This window comes from Eschrichtius robustus, chromosome 11 (assembly GCF_028021215.1).
Source record: "Eschrichtius robustus isolate mEscRob2 chromosome 11, mEscRob2.pri, whole genome shotgun sequence".
Classification (NCBI taxonomy): Eukaryota; Metazoa; Chordata; class Mammalia; order Artiodactyla; family Eschrichtiidae; genus Eschrichtius; species Eschrichtius robustus.
In genome coordinates this window covers 12,636,156-12,658,556 of record NC_090834.1, presented here as the reverse complement: position 1 = coordinate 12,658,556, position 22,401 = coordinate 12,636,156, and the positions used below count along the sequence as shown (strand labels likewise).

The 22,401-nt window shown below is 34.6% G+C and overlaps 1 protein-coding gene across 2 annotated transcripts in view; it reads left to right on the top strand.

The window, feature by feature from the left end:
- Positions 1-22,401, top strand: part of ARHGEF12 (Rho guanine nucleotide exchange factor 12) — a 142,325-nt gene that overhangs the window by 79,515 nt on the left and 40,409 nt on the right. For both annotated transcript variants that reach the window (XM_068556550.1, XM_068556549.1), the window contains 8 exons: positions 6,205-6,303; positions 6,986-7,035; positions 9,161-9,218; positions 11,496-11,674; positions 13,334-13,411; positions 13,608-13,727; positions 15,248-15,388; positions 20,225-20,299. In XM_068556550.1, coding sequence (XP_068412651.1) covers positions 6,205-6,303; positions 6,986-7,035; positions 9,161-9,218; positions 11,496-11,674; positions 13,334-13,411; positions 13,608-13,727; positions 15,248-15,388; positions 20,225-20,299 — 800 coding nt within the window. The remainder of the gene's footprint in view (positions 1-6,204; positions 6,304-6,985; positions 7,036-9,160; positions 9,219-11,495; positions 11,675-13,333; positions 13,412-13,607; positions 13,728-15,247; positions 15,389-20,224; positions 20,300-22,401) is intronic.

Genomic DNA, 22,401 nt, shown 5'->3' with positions numbered 1-22,401 from the left:
AAAAAGAAATAATGCCATTTGCGGCAATGTGGATGGACCTAGAGAGCATTATGCTTAGACAAATACTATATGATATTACTTATATGTGGAATCTAAAAAATAATACAAATGAATATATCAATATATGCAAAACAGAAACAGACTCACAGATATAGAAAACAAACTTTTGGTTACCAAAGGAAAGAGGGGAGGGAGGAGGGACAAATTTGAGGTATGGAATTAATAGATACAAACTACTATATATAAAATAGATAAGCAACAAGGATATACTGTATAGCACAGGGAACTATATCCAGTATCTTGTAATAATGGATTATAATCTGCAAAAACACTGAATCACTATGCTGTATACCTGAAACTAACAGAATATTGTAAATTAATGGTACTTCAGTAAAAAAGCATTTAAAAAGAAAAAAAAGCCACATTATTATAACAGGAAAACATGTCCTTTGTTTCTAAAGAGAAAAAAAAATAGGAAAGGATAATATTTACATAAATTTGATAGACCATCTATCTTTACTTCACTGATAATGTGAAGCATGACATTTATTATCAGCTTCCAGGTGAAATATCATATTCCTTAAAAGACAGGAAGTAAAGAACTAGAGGAGTTATTTTAGGATAGATGGAGTATCAAATTACTTTGGTTAGAATTTAGCCAGGGCAGAAGGTTAGTGTCTGTGTAGAAGTATTTCTCTACTTGGCATAGTTTTCATGGATATGATTTTACTTTTTCTTGAAAAGTGACTGAGTATGATTTATTTATAAAATAAGTTCAGATTTACTTAGTAAATATTCATTGAGCACCTGTTATATGCCAGGTACTATGTTAAGGGATAGATATCAAGATAATAGGAGACTGTACCTGCTTTCTAGAAGTTTACAGTCTGGTACAAAAGAATTCCTTTTTTGTAAGTATGATAATAGAGATATGCACTTGATTACCAATATTCCATATGCACTTAAAAACTAGATAGTTGTGGGGCTTCCCTGGTGGCGCAGTGGTTAAGAATCAGCCTGCCAATTCAGGGGACACGGGTTCGAGCCCTGGGCCGGGAAGATCCCACATGCCGAGGAGCAACTACGCCCGTGCGCCACAACTACCGAGCCTGCGCTCTAGAGCCCACAAGCCACAACTATTGAAGCCCGCGTGCCACAACTGCTGAAGCCCAGGTGCCTAGAGCCCGTGCTCCACAGCAAGGGAAGCCATCGCGATGAGAAGCCTGCGCACCGCAACGAAGAGTAGCCCCCGCTCACCACAACTAGAGAAAGCCCACGCGCAGCAACGAAGACCCAATGCAGCCAAAAATAAATAAATAAATTTATTAAAAAAAAAAAAAAACTAGATAATTGTGGAAAAAAATGTTCATATGGCTCTAAGAACAATGAGAGTGAAGAAATATTCCTGTGACTACATTTCAAATTTAGGCTTTATCGTTACCTTACTTGTTGAACACTCTTCTGCCTGCCTTCATACAAAGTGCTTGGTTACAGCTCATATTAAACAGTTCATATTAAAGTGATTTTGTGACCTTATAAAAACTTATATTCAGAGATAAACACACTTGTATGGTGATTATAATTAATACTCTTTATACCAGAGAATAAGGGAATTAGCAAAATAAGCCAACAAACAACAAACAAACCATGGGCTATATGTGTTTGTAAGAACCAGAAAAAGTTAAAATGATGGAAAGTTTTTTTTTTTTTTAATTAGTGAAATTCAAAAATGGTTATTTTGGAATTAGGAGTCCACCTTTTCTCTCTCCCTTCTTTAATAACATATAGGGCCTGTTATATCATATTTTAGTTAGATGTTGCCATTGTTTCCCTATTTGTTTCTCTATTATCCTTCCCTTTCAAGATTTTAAGTTCTTTGAGAGCAAAGACTCCTAGTTGTTTTGTATTCCTCATAACACCTACAGGTTACAGTGTTAAATAACTAGCAGACAGATGCTCAATGCAAATTTGCTAAAACAAAGTGGATTTTTTTTTTTTTGTCAAAAAGGACATTTCAGAAATATGATAGTCAGTATTGGTGATGTCAGTGTTAAGGGTGGAGTTCATCCTGTGTGGTGGGTTAAAATAGCTTCTGGTCTACAATAAGTAGAACATTTCAGTAATTTGAATTCTACAGATTCTGAATTGGCTATGTGTGTATGTTTTCTTTTTGTATTGGTAGTCTAGTAATTCTTAGATATTCAAGTATATCAGAGTCTCAGATTAGTAGATGGACTTAGAATAATAATATTGATAAATGGACAGTATAGTGGGGTTGAGGAGAGGAAAAAGATGAATATGATATCAGCACACATAGCTCTTTCCCTTTTTCCTCTTTCTTCTTTGTTCCTCATCTCCTTTTAATGTAGAACTAAAGGGGAAAGTTATCATGCTGAACAATTTTGAATTGGAGAATACAGGTCTGCAGTATTCTGAGGCAACCCTAATAAATTTTTTCAGTACTTAGCAGTCTGTTAGGACCCTAAGCATATTTGCTAAAGTTAACTGTGTGTAGTGGTATTTTTTTTCTCTCTGATCACCTCCCTTCCTGAGCTTCCGTTCATCTCTAGACTCCTATACTTTTGTGATTTTCATTAATTCATTAGCAATTTTAAAAAAGTTCCTTTTGTGCCAGAACATATGCCAGGTCCTGAGATAAGTTTGTAAACAAGATAGAGCCCCTGAACTCTTTCAGGGGAGTATTTAATCTAATGAGAGGATAAAAACAAATACAAATCAGTTGTGAGTGATAAAGATACTCTGAGAGTAAATAGAGGGTGCAGTGGGAGTCCAGAAGGGGGCACCTAACCCAGTCTTGATATTTAGGGAAAGTTTTATAAGAGGAGATGATTTGTTTCTTGAGGGCGTCATGCTGTCTCTCATCTTCTAAAGTTATCTATCACAAGAAGCTCTGCAAAATTTCCTTACTTCCTTCCCCGTCTCAAAGTAATTTGCTGGTCTATTAAACCGAAACAAAATTCACACAAAGACATCGTAAATGAGAATTGATCCTTCTAAGGAGCATTTACATTAATGATAGGAGTTCATTAACCCAAATGTATTTTTAATTGATGGCATGGGTAAATGAGTCATCTATTTCTGAGCAGGAAAATCCAAGCGCAACCCGCCCCTAGTCATAATAAAATAATACCTAACATTTATGAGCCCTTAGTATTTGTCAGGCATTAAGCTAAATACTTTAGGTACATTATATTCAAGTGAAGTACACAAACATAGCAAACTCTTAACCCCCACTACTCCTCTCCCTCATTGTGTACAAGTACCCGATTCTCTACAGGGACCTGGAAGAAAGTCTGCTTAAGAAGCCGAGTGGCTTAGCACAGGAAACATCAATATTAGAATCTTTCAATTCACTCATTTTCAGCCCTTTGGAAATGAGATGAGATAACTGGGAGGGATGATTATAGCATGAAAAATATATATATTCAGTGCTGCAGTTGTCTTGACTTTTAAAAATTCAAAGTACGTAACTTATTTTGAAATTTCAAATGACTGTAAAGAAGGTCATCAGATGTTTATGTTTCCAAAAGTGGGTGTGCATTTTAAAAGATTCCTGTAAAACAGTATTCTCTGATACTTATATTTATTGTGTTATGTACTAGAAATTTATAAAGAATGCCGTTTCCCTTGATTTTATGTATTTATACCCATTCTATTTAGAGTTTTTCCTAATTAGTTGAAGGAAGCAACATTAAACAAAAGAAAAATGGTTAAATTCTGATGGGTTATCTTTCCTCTGCCCCCATTGCAGTTTCCTATTTTGTAGGAGTGGTGACACTGTGAATTCAAATACTGTTTAGTATTTAGTAGTCTGTAGAATTGAGGTCTCACTCATTTTTTAAATGTTGAAAATTAACTTCTTTGAGATCTAATTTACATAAGATAAGATGCAGTCATTTTAAGTGTACAAGTTCACTAAGTCTTGACAGATGAATACTCATGTAACCATTACCTTAATTAATGTATAGAACATTTCCATCAACGCAAAAAGTTCCTTCATGTCTCTTTGCAGTCATTCTTACCTCTCCACCCCATCCTGCCCCTAGGCAACCACTAATCTGCTTTTTCTTACCAGTTTACTTTTTGCCTGTTCTACATTGGAATCATGTAGTATGTACTCTCTTTTGTATCTGCTTTCTTTTGCTTAACATGATGTTTTTGTGATTCATCCATGTTTGTTGCCTGTGTGAGTAGTTCCCTTTTTTTCTTGCTAAGTAGTATTTTATTGTAATGGCTATACCACAGTTTGTTTATCCATTTATCTGTTGATGGACAATTGAGTTGTTTCTAGTTTTTGGCTCTTATGAGCAAAACTGCTGTGAACATTTGTTTACCAGTCTTTATGTGGACATGAGTTTTCATTTATCTTAGGAGTGAAGTTGCTGGGTCATATGTAAATATATGCTTGCCTTTATAAGAAATTTCCACCATTTTACATTCCCACCAGCAATGTATGAGAGTTCTAGTTGTTCCACATCCTTGTTAACACTTGGTATTATCAGTCTTTTAATTTTTAGCCATTCCAGTTAGTGTATAGTGGTATCTCAGTGTGGTTTTAATTTGCATTTTCCTGAAGACTGCAGATGTTGAGCACCTTTGCATGTGCTTATTGGCCATTGGTGTATCTTTCTTTGTCTGTTCAAATCTTTTGTCCCTTTAAAATGTGTCTTCCATTATTGGATTATAGAGTTGTTTTTTTAAATATATGTCTGGATACAAGGTGCTTTATCAGATAATTTGTAATGCGAATATTTTCTCCCAGTCTGTGCTTGCCTTTTCATTTTCTTACCAGTGTCTTTAGGAAAGCAGCTATTTAAAATTTTGAGTCCCATTTGCCAGTTATTTCTTTTATGGATGCATTTTGCATCCTAAAAGATCTCTGCCTATCCTAAGGTCTTGAAGCTTTTCTCCTATGTTTTCTTATGAAAAGTTTTGGCTTTTACGTTCAGGTCCATAATTTGCTGTAAGTTAATTTTTGTGTAGGGTTATAAATTAAGGTTCAAGTTCGTGTTTTCTATTCTGGGATCCAGTTATTCTAGTTTTTCATCTGCAGTAGACTCATACTTGTGTCATTTCATTAACAGCAAGAAATATGCATATATATTCATTAACGTGCAATCTTTAGCATTTCCTTTGTTTTGTACATCAGACTTATTTAAAAGATCATGGCTCTTTGTATAAAAATCTTAATTTTGAAGTAGTTTTTGTTTTCTAATCATCATTATACTTGTGTTAGTTTACATGTTTTACATACTGATTTTTGGTGAAACACTTAGATTCTGAAAAGCTGGAAGTATATATTAAATCTTTGGCTAACAAAGAGTTCAGGATCTTCTGATCTTGATCTACGATAAAACAGCCCTGGGCACTAATCAGGGTTCTGTTTTGGGACGTCCCTATTCCTTTGGTTGTGGTCTTCTTTTTCTCACCTTGCCTTGACAATTTTTGTTTGCTATTTAAGTAGAAGGAAAACAAATTCTCTGTAGGAATCAGGTAAGTATATGAAAGAAATCAAAGAGTTGGTTGAACTCACAGGTTCTTTCTGTATCTTTCCTACTTTTTTTCTCTTTTCTTTTTATTTTTTCTACGAGCCAAAGTCTTTCTTCCCTTGGACTTTTCCTTTTCTTTCCTTTGGACTTTTCCTTTTCTTTTTCCCTTTCAGAAGAGCTGCAGGTGCTCTGTAAGCACTTCCTTCTTTTTTATAGTCTGTTTTTTTGAGTATATTTTCTTGAGAGTAAGATTGGACTTCTCTAGAGTTTACCATGGGATGCTTCTAGCCTAATGTCCCAAAATATTTGATTATCTTGGGTTTAAACACCAGTTAGAGCACCAAAAACACAGGGAGGTGGGGGAGGCTTTTATATTACAAATAAATTGCATAGATGTGACTGGGCGTTCTGTCTGTCTCCTCTCTAATACTTCATATTTTCCAGTTTGCCTTAGCTGTTTTTAATCTTGGAGCAATTCTGCTGTACCTCCCCTGTGAGAAACCAGTATATATGATTCTTTGTGATAGTCTTGTGTTTGTTTTGCTTATGGGGTTAGTGCTCTTATTTTTTATATGGGTTTCATGTGCTACCTTGTGTTTCTCCAGATAGACTACAGTTCATTACTAATATGTAATTATTGTCTTTTTCTCTGTTTTCTCTTTCCTTCTCTCTTTACCCTTTGGTTCTTGTACAGGTCTTGTTCAGCGTTGTGTGATCATCCAGAAGGATGACAATGGATTTGGGCTGACGGTCAGTGGAGACAATCCAGTGTTCGTACAGTCTGTCAAAGAAGGCAAGGCATTTTTAAAAACAGTCTTGTCACTTGGGAGCAAACAGAGTAAGAATAGAATAGTTTAAAAATGTCTGTTGCTTAGAATAAAATAATCACATACATTACAAGTCATATGGCCTTATTGTGCTAGAGTTGTCTCTAGTGTTACGGTTATAGGCATGAATTTACCCCAGTTGATTTTCTTTTGTACATTATGGAAAGAAAACAGTTCTTATATTGTTTTAGAAATCATATGACTCCTTAGTCATGATACTTTACTCATCATCACTTATAGAAGTTTGTGGAATTTTATTTCTTAATGGCACCAGAGATATTTGGGTAGAGACAGATTAAAGAAGTGCTTGTAGACTCAAAAATATCCATCCTTTTCTCCCAAATGACAATAATATCTTGAACTACTATTACCATATATTGAATACTTCCTTTATCTTGGTTGCTGTAATTTGAGGTAGGTATTTTTTATCTCCATATTGCAAGTGATATCGAGGCTTAGAGTAAAAAAAAAAACCATAAAATCTGTCCATGGTCATCCAACTAGTGAGTGGCAGAGGCAGGATTTGGACCTAAGTCTGTCTGACTTTACAATTCGTGTTTTTAACCATTTTGTTACACTGCCTCTCTTTCAAGAAGATTATCAGTGAAGGTAAATGAATTACATTTTAAGAATTAATTTCTCTTACAGATGGAGCAGCCATGCGGGCTGGTGTACAGACAGGTGATCGAATCATCAAGGTAAGGAAAAGACTATTATGGAATTTATGATAGAATTAAAAAACAGCATATATTAGCCATATTTTGATTTTTTTAACTTGGATTTTTATTAAAAGCTACAGATTATATGTGATGGGTTTATTGACTATAAAAACTTATTTCATTCATTTTAAAATTAACGTTACCCTTTACTGAAAAGCATAATAAAAGGCTTGAATAAATGGAGTCATAACTCGCTGTTGTAAAGATCATATTTCTCCAAATTAATCTCTTAGCAAGAAATTCTCTTCAAGATATGTTAATAAATTTGGGGAGGTGTGCCATTCCTTATCAAGCTTCCAAATGATTATTTGTTCTAAGTGAACTTTGCAAAGGTATTATGTGTATGGGTAAGTGTGAGGTGAGATGGTGCAGATTAATTTGAAGCAAGTGACTCTGGTATACCTATGGACCTATCTGTGGGACACAATAGAGAGTCCAGAAACAGCCCTTAAGTTCTGATCAGTAGGGAAAGAATGGATTAGTCACTAATTACTCTTAAGACAACTGACTAATGTGAGTACTTAAAATCAAATTACTATACAGGAAAAGACACCATGAACATATTTACAAAGAACTAGCTGGAAATAAATATTTGAAATATATTACAGAATATAATAGCCTTAATTGTAAAGAGCACTTTCAAATTACTAACAAAAGAATAAATAGTCTGACAGAAAGAATTTTATCAGGCAAAGAATTTTATCAGGCAATTCTCCAAAGTAATTGAAATAATATATCAATGAGGATATGTCCAACCTCACTGATAAGAAAGAAGTAGAAATTAAATGATAGGTGAAAATATATTTGGTTGTCAGAAATTTTAGATTAATAATACACATTTGGCATAGTTTGGGTATGGTAAAATGGCTACTCATAAACTTGTTGTGAATATAAATTAGGTAAAATCTGTTTGGATGGAAATTTGTGAATATGTATCAAAAGTTACATATTTTAAAAAGGTATATAACCTTTGACCACAATTTTGCTTTTAGGAGCTTATCTGAGGTTTAAATGTGAAGTGATATGTGTACAGGAAAATTCATTTAAGCTTTATTGTATCGAAAACTTGTAAACAATCTAAATATGCATATACTGAGGGCTAAAGAAATAAATTGCATTTCACCTCCAGCTTTTAAAAAGAATAGATTAGGTCTATTTGTACCTATATTGAAAGACATCCATAATATAATAAAACAGTGCTTTTTTATTTGCAGAAAAAGGCAGTTACAAGGTATATGTATGTGTGTCTGTGTATCTGGTGTGTGTATGCTAGAATAGTGTCTCAAAAATTAAACATCATGCTTAACAGTGATCATCTCTGGTGGGCATGACAAGTGTACTTTTACTTCCATTTTATACCCTGATATATTTGAACTTGTAAAAATTAGTGTTACTTGCATCAGAGAAAAAATAATGTTAGATTCATGTTTGATATTTTTACCTTAATTTGTTTGGTTTAGTGGAAACTTTGGATAACACTTCCTACATTTAGCCTGTCTGAAAATTAGTTTTCTTTGTAAAGGTTAGGTGATGATTGGAAAACTAATAGTAAATTGAATATTATTGTAGAAATATTGCTTATTCATCTTTTAAAAAATTTATTATGCCTTTGGAAAATCAGTGAATTTGTAATTAAAAGCAAAGGGAGTTTTTAATTTGCAAGGGTTCTTCACTGTGAAGGATTTGCAAATCTGTTGCATAGTATGTTTTGTCATTTTTCATGGTGAATAAGTTATAATAGTTATAATATCCTTTTTATTTTTTTAAACATCTTTATTGGAGTATAATTGCTTTACAATGGTGTGTTAGTTTCTGCTGTATAGCAAAGTGAATCAGCTGTATGTATACATATATCCCCAATCCCCCCCCCCCCTTGCGTCTCTTTAAATCAAGGCCTTTTTTTGTGCTCACGTTCATTTTGTTGCTGAGTATACCTTATAGAATAGTGGTAAAAGTGACTATTGAACCAAATATATATGCATTTTAATATAGTCCTGTTTACTATGTTATAATTGGTTGTATTACATATGATAATTCCTGAAGTCAGTTTATCCATTGTCTCAACTAGAACTATCTGACAGACACTATTTTCATTTTCTTACAGGTGAATGGAACTCTGGTGACTCATTCAAACCATTTGGAAGTGGTGAAGCTAATCAAATGTAGGTGAACGTTATCCTCAGTTTTGTTTTCTGAAACCCTTATAGCAAAGATAAGCAAACATTTTCTGCAATAGGCCAGATAGTAAATTTTTTAGGCTTTGTGGGTCAGATAATCTACTACTCGACTCTCATTGTAATGTGAAAGCAGCCATAGACAATGCATAAATTAATGGGTATGGCTGTGTTTCAGTAAAACTAAATATTTGCCAAAACGATCTGTGGGTTGAATTTAGTCCCTTGGCTGGAGTTTACTGACCCCTGTATTAAAGGAAAGTCTGAGGTGAAAATTCTTAATTTACTAATAACTATCTTTAGTCCACTTCTTTTATGTGGTTGATTATAATGTCCTTGTTATTCTTGGTAATAATGAAAGTATATTTGAAAGAAATGCATGAGTTGACCTGAAAGAGAAGAGGTTGAGAAATCAGACACAGTGGCCTGGATGAACTGAAATGGACCTTTCAAAATCATGTAGCATAATCATGTTCCCTCAGATAAGTAAATGATTAAATAATCCAGGGGAGTGGTCTTCTCTTGGAAGTCTCCAGGGTTAAGAATTTGTAGTCTTCTGCATCAGACTATTCCACAGTGTAATAGACTACAGTTAAGAGATAGTTGTTTATGGCCAAGCAGAAACACTACTTTTTTATTTAATATTACTTCTTTTCATTAAGTGGACATCTTTAGAATAAATTTAATAAACAAATCCTTCCTGGCCTTATTATTGCTTAGGTAAAGCAACCCGTGAATGCCTTTATCTCTTCATCAGAGTACCAGTGCTCTAAAATGATCACTTTGATCTTAGTTCTTAACTTTAGTACATTTTAAAAAGCAATGGGATGATCAGAATTAGAGCCTCATACTAGAATAAATTTGATTACTTATTTAATGAGATTAAATGATTAAATGTGATTTATGAATTTTTATGTGCTACATAAATATGATGGTTTATGGTAATAAATATATGCCTGGTAACTAACTGTTGCAGAGTATAAAAAGATTATTTCTTTAGCCTTTTAGGTTATATATTTTACTTGTTCCAGTATCAATTTTACTTAAAAAATTAAATCCTGAGACTGTAGCAATAGATTACTTATCCAATAACAAGAGCCTAGCTAAAAACTCAAAATAAGCATAAAACACTCTGAGTATCGAAAACAGATATAAATTTGAAATGCCTAAACCCTGTGTGCTATACTTGTAGTAGAGCTCCCTCATGTCCTACTCTTCGATGCATATTCTAGACATAATAAAAGTGATTCCAAATCAAACCAGTTTAAAAACATCTAAAGAAGGGAAGGGAAGAACGAGGAAGCTATGAGAACCAAGCACATGGATAAGTCAATAAGATAGATTAGATGACTTTGTGACAGAGAGAAATATGATTGTGAAAAACTTTAAAAAGTGTATGTGCGTAAAATCTCCCCGATATCACAGCATTTGTGATCATTAAGTATAAAAAAAATTTTTAGAACCCCAAACACTGTGAAATAATTACCAGCGAGTTTCATGAGAGGATTAAATTGGGAGAAAAAGTATGAAATACAATTTAAAGTTCTACTGAAAAGTCTAAGAGAAAGATTTTGTCATTAAAGGTCAGTTATCTAGAAAAGTTTTTTATTTGGAAAGCATTATTTCTTCTTGATTCTAGATAACTCATGAATGTCTGTTTTAGAGTCTTTCTGGTTCTGGGTAATTTTGCTTTCCATAGTGTTTTCCCCGTAAAATGCCTAGTGAATTTGTCTTCTCCAAATTTTAAAAATTAAAACTCACTACTTATTTGTTGTGGTTTTTTTTCTGGTTTTTGTCGGATATTTTTTGTCACACTCATTTTTTAAAGTGAATTTAAAATTGCATCATTACAGAAAGTTAGTTAAACCTTGTCTAATTAGTATCATCTTAATATGGTGATTTTTAAAATTTGCATTTGAGAAATTGATTGAACATAGCCATTAGTAGATAGTTGATAATAACTCATTCTTCTCTAAATTAAAAAAAAATTACCGGGGTTATAAATCTTACTTGCTTTTAAGTAATATCTGACCTTATGAGTAAGTAATTTGCTATCTGAAAATGGCATTGTTCTTTTAGAATTTTAGGGGAGTCATAAAAGAGAAATGACAAATAGGATTATTTTTCTGTGGAGAAATGATTAGCAGATGATGAAGCTTTCTCATATAACTGGATCTTTTAGAACTATCAAAGATTAAGTAGTAAAAGTTTTTTGACAATGTTATTTTCCCTTCCCTCCCCTTTCTTCCATCTGCCCACCCCAAGCGGGTTCCTATGTAGCTCTCACTGTTCAGGGACGCCCACCTGGGTCGCCCCAGTTTCCACTTGCTGATTCTGAAGTAGAGCCATCAGTCGTTGGACATATGTCTCCCATCATGACATCCCCTCATTCACCTGGAGCACCTGGGAATATGGAGAGAATTACTAGTCCTGTGCTCATGGGGGTAAGAGTGGGAAACGTCTTTGTAAATGCTCAGTTGTATAATAATGCCTTTGCTTTATGTTGAGTTTCAAAGCGTTGAGTTGATAAACAAATTTAAGTTTAAGATTCTAGAAAATAACTTGCTGATAAAAATAATTACCTAATAATTTGGAATGATTACAGGGTATTGGGATAGCAGATTTAATTCAACAAATATTTAACACCTACCATATACAAAACAGGGTGCCACCCACAAAAATATAATTAAGATATCCTATGTTCAAGGTCCTTTGTTATCTTAGAATATATACTCCAAGAGGACAGGGGTTTTTTTTGTTTATTTTATTTATTGTTGTGTCCTCAGAGCCTGAAATATTGCTTGGCATATAGTACTAAGTACTTAATAAACCTTTGTTGTTTGAGATTGAATCAAGAGTATACAAGTAATTTTACTACAAGGGCAGATGTAGACATTATGAGAAGGAAAATATTAAGTTCTATGAGATTTCAAAGGAGGGAGAAAGCACATCCAGTTGTGATAAGGAATGACTTTATGGAAAGCTATTATTTGAATTGAGCCTTGAAAAACAGGTAACATGAGGAAGAAGGCAACCCAGGTAGAGGAAGTAGGATTAACAGAGGTAAAGAGCCCAGAAAGCATCAAGTATTTTGGGGAAATAGCCAGGACTCTTGTTTGGCTGGTGCCCGTTAAAGCTTTATGAAGTAGGAGATGAGCTAGAAAAAAGTAAGACTATTTATTTTGAAAAGTCACAACTACGAGGCTAATTTACATGTAACTGAATGGGCAGTAAGAATATATTACAAAGTTTTTGAGGAAGAGAGTGATGTGATTATAACAGGATTTTAGGAAGACTAATTTGATAAAATATTATAGGGTTGTAAAACAAGGAGAAATGACAGGAGATGAATTAGGGATCTGTCTTAATACTTCAGGTAGGAAATACTGGGAATTTGAACCATGCACGGGGGTTGATAGTAAAAATCCAAAGGAGGGAAAGTGTAAGATATTATTCTTTTTTTCTTTCTTTTTTTAAAATAATTAATTAATTAATTAATTAATTTTTGGCTGCATTGGGTCTTTGTTGCTGCGCTTGGGCTTTCTCTAGTTGCGGCGAGTGGGGACTACTCTTCGTTGCGGTGCGCAGGCTTCTCATTGTGGTGGCTTCTGTTGTTGCGGAGCACGGGCTCTAGGCACGCGGGCTCAGTAGTTGTGGCTCGCGGGCTGTAGAGCGCAGGCTCAGCAGTTGTGGCACACGGGCTTAGTTGCTCCGTGGCATATGGGATCTTTGTGGACCAGGGCTCGATCCCGTGTCCCCTGCATTGGCAGGCGGATTCTTAACCACTGCGCCACCAGGGAAGCCCAAGATATTAGTCTTATACTTAAGGCAACTTCATTTCTTCAACAAATATCAATATTTAATGGTTTTTGAACCTAGTTTAGCAAAAGTGAAATAGAAGAGTTGACATTTCCCTGTAACCTTTTATCTTTAAGTGTCATGTCTAAAAGTTTGTCTTCATAACCACCAGAAATAAAGAAAATCCTGATAGGTATTGAAAATTGGAGCTGAGACGTAACATTGTATGACTCATTTTCGATACTTAGCTTCACTTTCCTTGTATTGGTTCTTGTTTTTTTGTTTGTTTTTTTATCTTTTTCTAGGAGGAAAACAATGTGGTTCATAACCAGAAAGTAGAAATTCTGAGAAAAATGTTACAGAAAGAACAGGAACGGCTACAGGTACTAAGTTAGAAATGGGGCTGTTTGTAGGCCAGTAAAAACGTGAGTGGGCATAGTTGAGTTGGTATTTATTATAATCATAATTAAGCACTATTGTAATCAACGCCATCAGTTATTTTATTGATTAAGAATAGACTTTTAAAAGATTTTCTTGACATAAGTAATTAATTCTTGAAATATTTTTATAACTTTTCAGTTATTGCAGGAAGATTACAGCCGAACACCTGCCCAAAGATTGCTAAAAGAGATCCAAGAGGCCAAGAAACACATTCCTCAACTGCAAGAGCAGTTATCCAAAGCCACAGGCTCTGCTCAGGTAGCATCACTATTAAAAGTGCTACCCAACCTTTTGCAGGAGAATTTTCTTCTGGGAATGTGTCAGAGAATGTTGCAGTTGCCTTTTTTAAAAGTTATTTTTTCTAGCATAGGCCAACAGGATGTCCTGTGTTGGATGTTACAGAAATAATGATTAACTAAAAGAAATGTGGGCTTCTGATTGTTTGCTTGCTCATGATATCATGCTTCTTTGTTCCACAGTAATTTTAGAAAGAATTGAGTGTTTTTGCTTTGATATCACAAATTACAAAAATATATTTAGATACATATATTTACATTTTTGAGATGTATTCTGCCATTGTAAAACAGAACGGCAGTTATGTTTTTAAGTAGGGACGTACGATTTTTCTTATTTAATCTGCACAACACCCTTTGAGATTAGATGTTACTGTTGTTTCCCCCCATTTTACATAAACACTTAGAGAAACTCAGAGAAATTAAATAACTTGTCTGAGGTCATGTAGCTCAAACGTGATGGAACTGGTATTTATACCCAGTCTGATGAATTCAAAGCACATTCATATTCTTAATAACTATTTTTATTCTAATTTAAAAATAGATTTCAATAGATTTGCTATATAGATATGTTTTGAAGATAGTAGTCTCACTAGAAAAATAGCTTGGCATTTATATGTCAACCAGATTTATGTTCTATAATATTTAGATTGGGGATATGGAGAAATGAGTAAAAGCTGCTTATTTGTTATTCTTCATGAGTTAGGTCTGTAGGTTCACAGAACTAAAAGGATTCTTTGAAATCATCTATCCTAATCTGCTCATTTTAAAGTTAAAGAGAAATCATGCAGTGGTTGAGAAAACTAGGGCCTAAATTGGTTAAATGACTCAAACAAGGTCACACATTTGTAAGGCCTCCCGACTTCCTGGTTCAGTGTACTTTTCATTACACATTTTTGTTGTTGTTGTTGTTACTTTTAGTCCCATTAGCTATATGAAGTTTTGAGTATTCTGCCTCAGTAATATCGACAGTTTATATTGTGGTTATTACTGAGCAAAGACAACAATCTTACTCTGTTTGAATGGTAAAACTGTTGTTCCTGATTTAAAAGCTTATAATAATTTACAGTGTAGCATTGTGTCCCAGAATTGGCAATTTATTGAAATTCTAAAGTGTTGGAAGGTAGTTAACCACAAGTTATAGTATCATAATCTTTACTAAAGGGCAGGGAATATAAATTATATAAGTTAAACTGTTTTATCTTTTTGCTTTATTTGAAGTTTGAGATTTTATTCTCTTTACTGAAATACCACTTTCCCTGTCTTTAAGGTCATGCCATCTGAGAACCCCAGAATTCGTAGTCATTTACGCTTTTGACTTTTAGAGCTTTAAGCATTCTTGATTACATCAAACTGGGTGACTTTAAACAGTCTCCACTGAGGTTGCAGTGCAACTCTGTTTCTTTATGCAGTCCATAATGAAAGGGTTTTTTGTTGTTTGTTTGTTTTTAATGTGTGTGTGTGTGTGTGCTTGATCTGTTTTAGGATGGAGCTGCAGTTACATCCTCCAAGCCATTAGGCGATGGGCTAGCAGTCAGTGAAATAGAAGCAGATCCTGGTGATGGACTAGGCAGAACTGACTATGGCAGTGGAGATGCTTCTCGGCTCAGTAGCGACAGTGCAGATGTAAGTGTTCTACACCTTTATCTTCTTGTATTTTTCTCTACAGCCTCTTTCTCGATTTGATTGTAAGTTTTGTGAGCTACAGGTGTTTTCTTATTACTTACCTTTTATCGCCACCATCTTTAATATAGCAATTTGATGAACAGAAATTCTGGATACTGTTGTATATGAGCTTTTAATTCCAGACTTCACTTTTTCCCTTGGACACCATTGCCAAATGTTTCTTTTGAGGAGATGGAATTTCCCAGCAGGCGTCTTGTTTGTGGGTAGAGAAGTTAATAATGCCAGTGCTTTCTTACTGAACCGAGAGGCCAACTGTTGATATCTTTAAGAGCATGTTAATATTCCATTTGTGGTCAGAGTGACTCAGTCTTGAATCATGGGGCACTTTGCCATTACAAAGAGGAAAAGCCTTAGTCCTCTTAGATAGACTTTAGTTAATAGCCCATGTTTAGTAATGCTTTCTTGATTAACCCAGAAATTACCAGATGTACATGGATTTTTGTTAAGAAGATGATCAGAAAGTATTTTAAGCTGAATATGATGTAGCACCATAGTTATATGAATACTTAAAAGCTAAGTTCAGTGTTACTTACTCAGCAATACTTTGTAAGTAGTGTGCAATAATAGGAATGACGAATTAAAAATAGATCCCTCTCTTTAAAAGTGATGAGGAAAGTAATCTAAATCAGTTTTTTTTTTTTTCCAATGTGGGTCATAAAATCAATTTAGTGGGTTGGGGCCAGCATTTTAAAAAAATAATAGGATAGGAAGTAAGAGTACTTTTCATGTAGAAGAGCTAAGTGTTACTTTTTTTGACTTTTGTTGTCCACACACATATATACACACTCGTGTGTATATGTACACATGTATCAGTGTGTGTGTGTATGCATGTGTGTGCATGCTGGTTAGCAGTGTGAAATTTCTCTTATTGGAGGTTGTAAAAAAAAAAAAAAATGAAAGCCACTGATCTAAGCCATCATTTAGGGTATCTTTTGAGGCTTAACGCTCAGTGACTCAGTTCCTCATGCGAGGAAAATTTGAGGATTTTTTTTATTCTTTGAAAGATGTTGATAGGAATCTTATGATTGGATAGGCTGTCTTAATGAAAGATTTCAATTTTGACTCAAGAAAAAAATTATAGTAGCTTACGTTTATTGGGCATATATACCATAAGCTATAATATGTGTTATACATTTTTTATCTTAGTTAATTCTCAGAACAGCCTTATGAAGTAGTAGTATTGTTATCACAGCTTAACAAAAGAAATAACTGAGGCCAAAGTGAGTTAACTAACTTGCCAAACTTACCCAGCTAATAAGTGATCTGCCTCTATCTAGTTTAAAAATACCAGTACTCAGAGGCTCCAAGGTATGCAAATGCATAACATTTGGGGAGAGCAGTGAAAATTTTACAGGTATACTAGGATTATAGATGAAATGGCTGGAATTGATCTTAGAAACAAAGCCTTGAGTCCAAGTTATAACTTGTTCTAGCAGTACTGCTTTTGGGAATCCTCACATTTTTCCTTTTTGATTTAGTGCTGGTTCTCCTCTCTGTTTTCATGGCTTGTCTCTACCATTAGATGGAAAGTTTCTTGAGAGCCCAGCACCCATCATATTTGACTTTATGTCTACAAAGACTGGCAGATTGTAGGAATTCAGAACAAGTGATACAAATGAAAATTTTGAATTTTATCTTGTATTTAGAGAAAATGTTAACGATAAAATCTGTGGCTTAGAAATATAACTTTATGAAATGCAGAGTGAATTGGCAAGTGTAGAAACAGGCATTCCAGTGAATTAAGACTGTTTGGCACATGATTGGTGTTTAATCGGTATTTGAACAACAGAATGAATGAGTAAAGAGTTTGGGCTTTATCATGCATGCAGAAGAGAGGCACAGTCAGAAACATGTCAGTGTGGAAAATGAATTGGAGTAAAGAGACAGGGAGATCAGCAAGAAAAGAAGACTGCTTGGCTTAAGAGGAACTTAACAAATGTGTGTTAAATGGCTGATAAATTGTCACCATTTATTGAATACCTACTTTGTGACAGCGGTTGTACCTAATGCTTTACAGATATTCTTTTTAACTCTCATTGTAATCTTAAAGAAGCAATATCACCATTTTATAGATGCGGAAATTGAGGCCAAATAAGTGGATGTTGTGGAAATCCAGGTGAGAGATGATATGGTGCAGACTAGGATATTCGCTGAACACCTAACAAAGTCGCGTAATTCCTACAGGTGTCTTTTTGAAGCTAGAGATGTGCTGCTTTTAGCTTATGGATTTCCATGTTTGTTTCAGTTGTACTGTATTAAGATTGTAGGAACCGATCAATGCTTCTAATTTTTTTTTCAATTTTCTGCTCCTTTTTTATAAAATAATCTCTTTATGGTGTTTGTGATATCATTATCATTGTAAAATTCCCTGCTTTTGATCACCTCAGAGAAGGCTTTAAAGAATACCCACATTTCTGGTTCTCACAAGAGAAGCAACTTGATCACAAATCATCATCTAAAACTTAGAACATCTGCCTCTCTGATTTTCATTTTGCGCCCGACTTTTTAAAAATTATTTTCAAAAATTTCAAACCTATTCAAAAATAGACTAAGATAATGATCCCCCTCATGTCTTTAATCATCCAGCTCAGCAGTCATCAACAAGTGCTCAAACTTGTTTTTGTCTATATTCCTTCATGCCTCATACCCTCCGAATGCTGGATTATTTTAAAGTAAATCTAAGACATTATTTCATTAATATGCATCTTTAAGAGAAAAGAAGACAAAGAAATGATAGCCATAATACCATTATCAAATCTTAATATTTTCTTAATATGCAATTTGATTACCCCAGTGGTCTTATAATGATCTTTTTTCAGTGGGTTTATTTGAATCAGGATCCAGTCAACATCTTCAGCCTTTGGTTGATAAGTCTCTTAAGTTATAATAGTTCCCTCCTCTTATTTTTTTTTGCTATTTTGTTGTTGTTGTTAAACTGGGTCACATGTCCAGTAAAACGACCCACATTCTAATTGTATTTTCATGGTGTTGTTCAGCATATTCCTTGAGTATATATTTGCTGAAAATTGGTAGTAAGATCTAGAGTCTTGAACAGATTAACGTTTGAGAGTTGTTGTTTGGCAAGAACAATTCATGGGTGGTACTGTGTATATCCTATTATATTACATCAGGAGGAGAATGTCTGGTTGTGATTGTTAAGTTTGTATAAGGTGTTCAGATGATGTCAGCATGATTCCTTCATTATAAATTTCTCCATTAAGCTTTTATCTAATGTTTTTACCTGCCATTGATAGCAAAATGCCTGCATCCATTATTTAATTAGAGGTTTCAAAATGATAATATAATATTGTCATTCATTCTGTATTTATTAGATGGAATTATTTTATAAAGAAGAATTTTCCCTTACTAGTTTTAAGTTGCCCTAAAATATCTTATATATAAACATTTGATTATTTTCCTTTATGTATGTGTTTTCAGAAGAGTTGGTGCCCTAACATACTCCAGAGGTCACTAATGTGGGATGTGTGCCCACATGTGTGCACATGTGTGTACCTGTGTAATATTTTGAATTTATAGATTTTTAACATATTTGCTTATTGCATTTCAGTCCATTGCAGTCATTATTCTTTTTGATACTTATTAAATTGTCCCTTTTTTTGGGCCGGTGGTAGTCCCCTCAATTTGTCTTCTGTGTTCTTCTGACATGACTCCCCAGTAACATAGCTTTCTTTCATTTTGGTGTGACAAAATTATTCTCGCTTTATCTTTTATATCTCTTGACCCAGAGTCATCCATTTCCCCCAGGTGGGGCTTATATTTGAAACTACTGTTTTCTCTATCTTGTGGTATCTAGGCATATGTATAGGTAGCATATATCTTCCGTATAGGCATTCACACAAAAATCTCTTGTATCTCATTTTCAGCTGCTCTGAAGAATGGCTCCCATTGCTTCGGGTGTTCCTCATCCCCACAAAATTGAAGTTCTGTGTATCATATAGTTTGTATTTTACATTAGGTCATCCCAAACATACCATGTAAAAAGTTTATAAAAATCCGTAAATCAGTTTACATGAGGTAGTAACGGAAAAATAGAAGCTTATTTTCATTCATATAAATAGACCAAAATGCTTTTAACTTGGTTAGAAAGAATAGTTTGGGGCAGAGAGGTTTAGAGGAAATGGGTAAAGATAGAGTTTGATTTTGACATAAATAATTTTTTTTGGCTGCGTTGGGTCTTCGTTGCTGCACACGGATTTTCTCTAGTTGTGGCAAGTGGGGGCTCCTCTTCGTTGTGGTGTGTGGGCTTCTCATTGCAGTGGCTTCTCTTGTTGCGGAGCACGGGCTCTAGGCATGCGGTCTTCAGTAGTTGTGGCTCGCGGGCTCAGTAGTTGTGGCACACGGGCTTAGTTGCTCCGCGGCATGTGGGATCTTCCCAGACCAGGGCTCGAACCTGTGTCCCCTGCGTTGGCAGGTGGATTCTTAACCACTGCGCCACCAGGGAAGCCCTGACAAAATGAATTTGTGGTATATAATACATCTGGTTAGAGTTATTTGATAGAAATTAACCATCAGGCCTAAAGATGAAATAAAACTATTCTGTATTGTTTTTTCAACATAAAACTAAAAAGCTAAGAGAATAAGTGACTTGCCGAAGTCAGGTAAAAAGTAGCAGAGCCAAGTATTATATGAAAGATATTCAGTAGTTTCAAACACAAATATGAAATTCAGAACATTATTCTTTCACACAGTTTTTCTTTATCTCCTTTGGTGAGCCTATCGAAATGAAATTAATGTCTTTTTTTTTTTTCTCATTAGAGTCCCAAGAGTGGCCTGAAAGAGAGGATTTATCTAGAGGAAAACCCAGAGAAAAGTGAAGTAATTCAGGACACTGTGAGTATGAACTCCATGAAATGGTAGTGTTTTCTTTAGCTTTCCTTATACTTAAGTGACAGACATATCTGATATTTGTGTGTGTGTGTGTGTGTGTATATATATATATTTTGGAGCAAAAGCTTAAACTTATTAAAGGAACTTAATAAAGATTTGATAAATGGAGAGCTACTCCATAGTAATATTAGGTGGTTAAATTTTTTTTACAGTAAAGTGCACATATCATAAAATATACTATTTTAACCTTTTTTAAGTTCATTGGCATTGTTACATTCACATCATTGTGCAGCCATCACCACATCTATCTCTAGAACTTTTTCATCTTTCCCAACTGAAACTTGGTGTCCACTAAACACTAACTCCCCATTATCCTCTCCGTTCATCTCCTGGCAACCATCATTCTACTTTCTGTCTCTTTGAATTTGACTAGGAACCACATAAAAGTAGAATCATACAATATGTGTCCTTTTGTGACCAGCTTATTTCACTAAGCATAATGTCTTCAGTGTTCATCAGTGATTTAGCATGTATCAGAATTTCCTTCCTTTTTAAGGCTGAATAATAATCCATTTTGTGTATATACCACATTTTGTTTATCCATTCATTCATCAGTGAACACTTGGGTTGTTTCCACCTTTTGGCTGTTGTGAATAATGTTACTCTGAACATGGATGTACAAATAAATATCTGTTCAAGTTCTTCCTTTCAGTTCTTTTGGGTGTATACTCAGAAATGGAATTGCTAGATCTTGCATATTCTTAATTGAATACTTTTAGCATTCTGATTTTATTTTTTAATTAGGACTTGTGTAAAGTTTTATAGTAAAAGATGTAACAGCATATTGTGATTCATCTATTATTAGCAACATAAGGACTGTTGAAAAATCAGAAGCATCACATCAAAATTAACAAAGACAAAGAGTTGTCTCACTGACACTATACACAAATTTCTGTTGTTTCACCTGATTTTTTAAAAAAATTATTAAAGGCTTGTGGTTTAAAAAACAAGAGTAAAAAAGGCGGAATCCAGTTCAGGAAATGCAAATACATAGAGTTGCAACACACTTAAGGAAGAAGAACTACAGCTATGTATTATTCACTTAATTTATAACTTGTTGGTCCATGTATATAGTTTCAACTGTAACTACTGTGCAGATAACTCCCAAATCACTATAGCCTCACTCTCTTTGCTCAAATCCAGATCGTACAGCATTCAACTAGTGTCATATTTAAGCCAAACTCATTTTTTTCGTATTTGTTCCAAATTTTCTATTTCTCTTAATACCGTGTGGTCTCTGGTTTCAGTGTTCGCAGTATTCAAATATCCCATATTTTTTGCACTATACAGTAATGTTCCACCACTGCCTTTTTCATGTGAAATCCAAATTTGTAAGTGAATTGACACATGGATGAGCTATTGCATGGGAGTGAGATCTGCCGACCTACAATTTATTTTTACAGTCTTGTCATTGTTTCTATAGCAGTGTTTGTGTGATTACTTGAACATTTTATGGCATTATGGCAGTGATTTTCAACTAGGAGTGATTTTGTCCCTTGGGGGACATTTGGCAATGTCTGGAAACATTTTTTTTTTTTTTTTTTTAAATTATTTATTTATTTATTTATTTTATTTATGGCTGTGTTAGGTCTTCGTTTCTGTGCGAGGGCTTTCTCTAGTTGCGGCAAGTGGGGACCACTCTTCATCGCGGTGCGCGGGCCTTTCACTGTCGCGGCCTCTCTTGTTGGGGAGCACAGGCTCCAGACGTGCAGGCTCAGTAATTGTGGCTCACGGGCCTAGTTGCTCCGCGGCATGTGGAATCTTCCCAGACCAGGGCTCGAACCCGTGTCCCCTGCATTGGCAGGCAGATTCTCAACCACTGCGCCACCAGGGAAGCCCTGGAAACATTTTTGATTGTCATGACTCGAGGCTGCTCCTGGCATCTAGTGGATGGGGAGAAGCCAAGGATGCTGGTACACATTTTACAATGCATATGACAGCCTCCACAACAAAGAATTATCTGGCCCCAAATGTCAACAGTACCGGGATTGAAAACCCTGCATTATGTACTTATGAAAATGAACTTTAAATGAAAAAATTAAGGT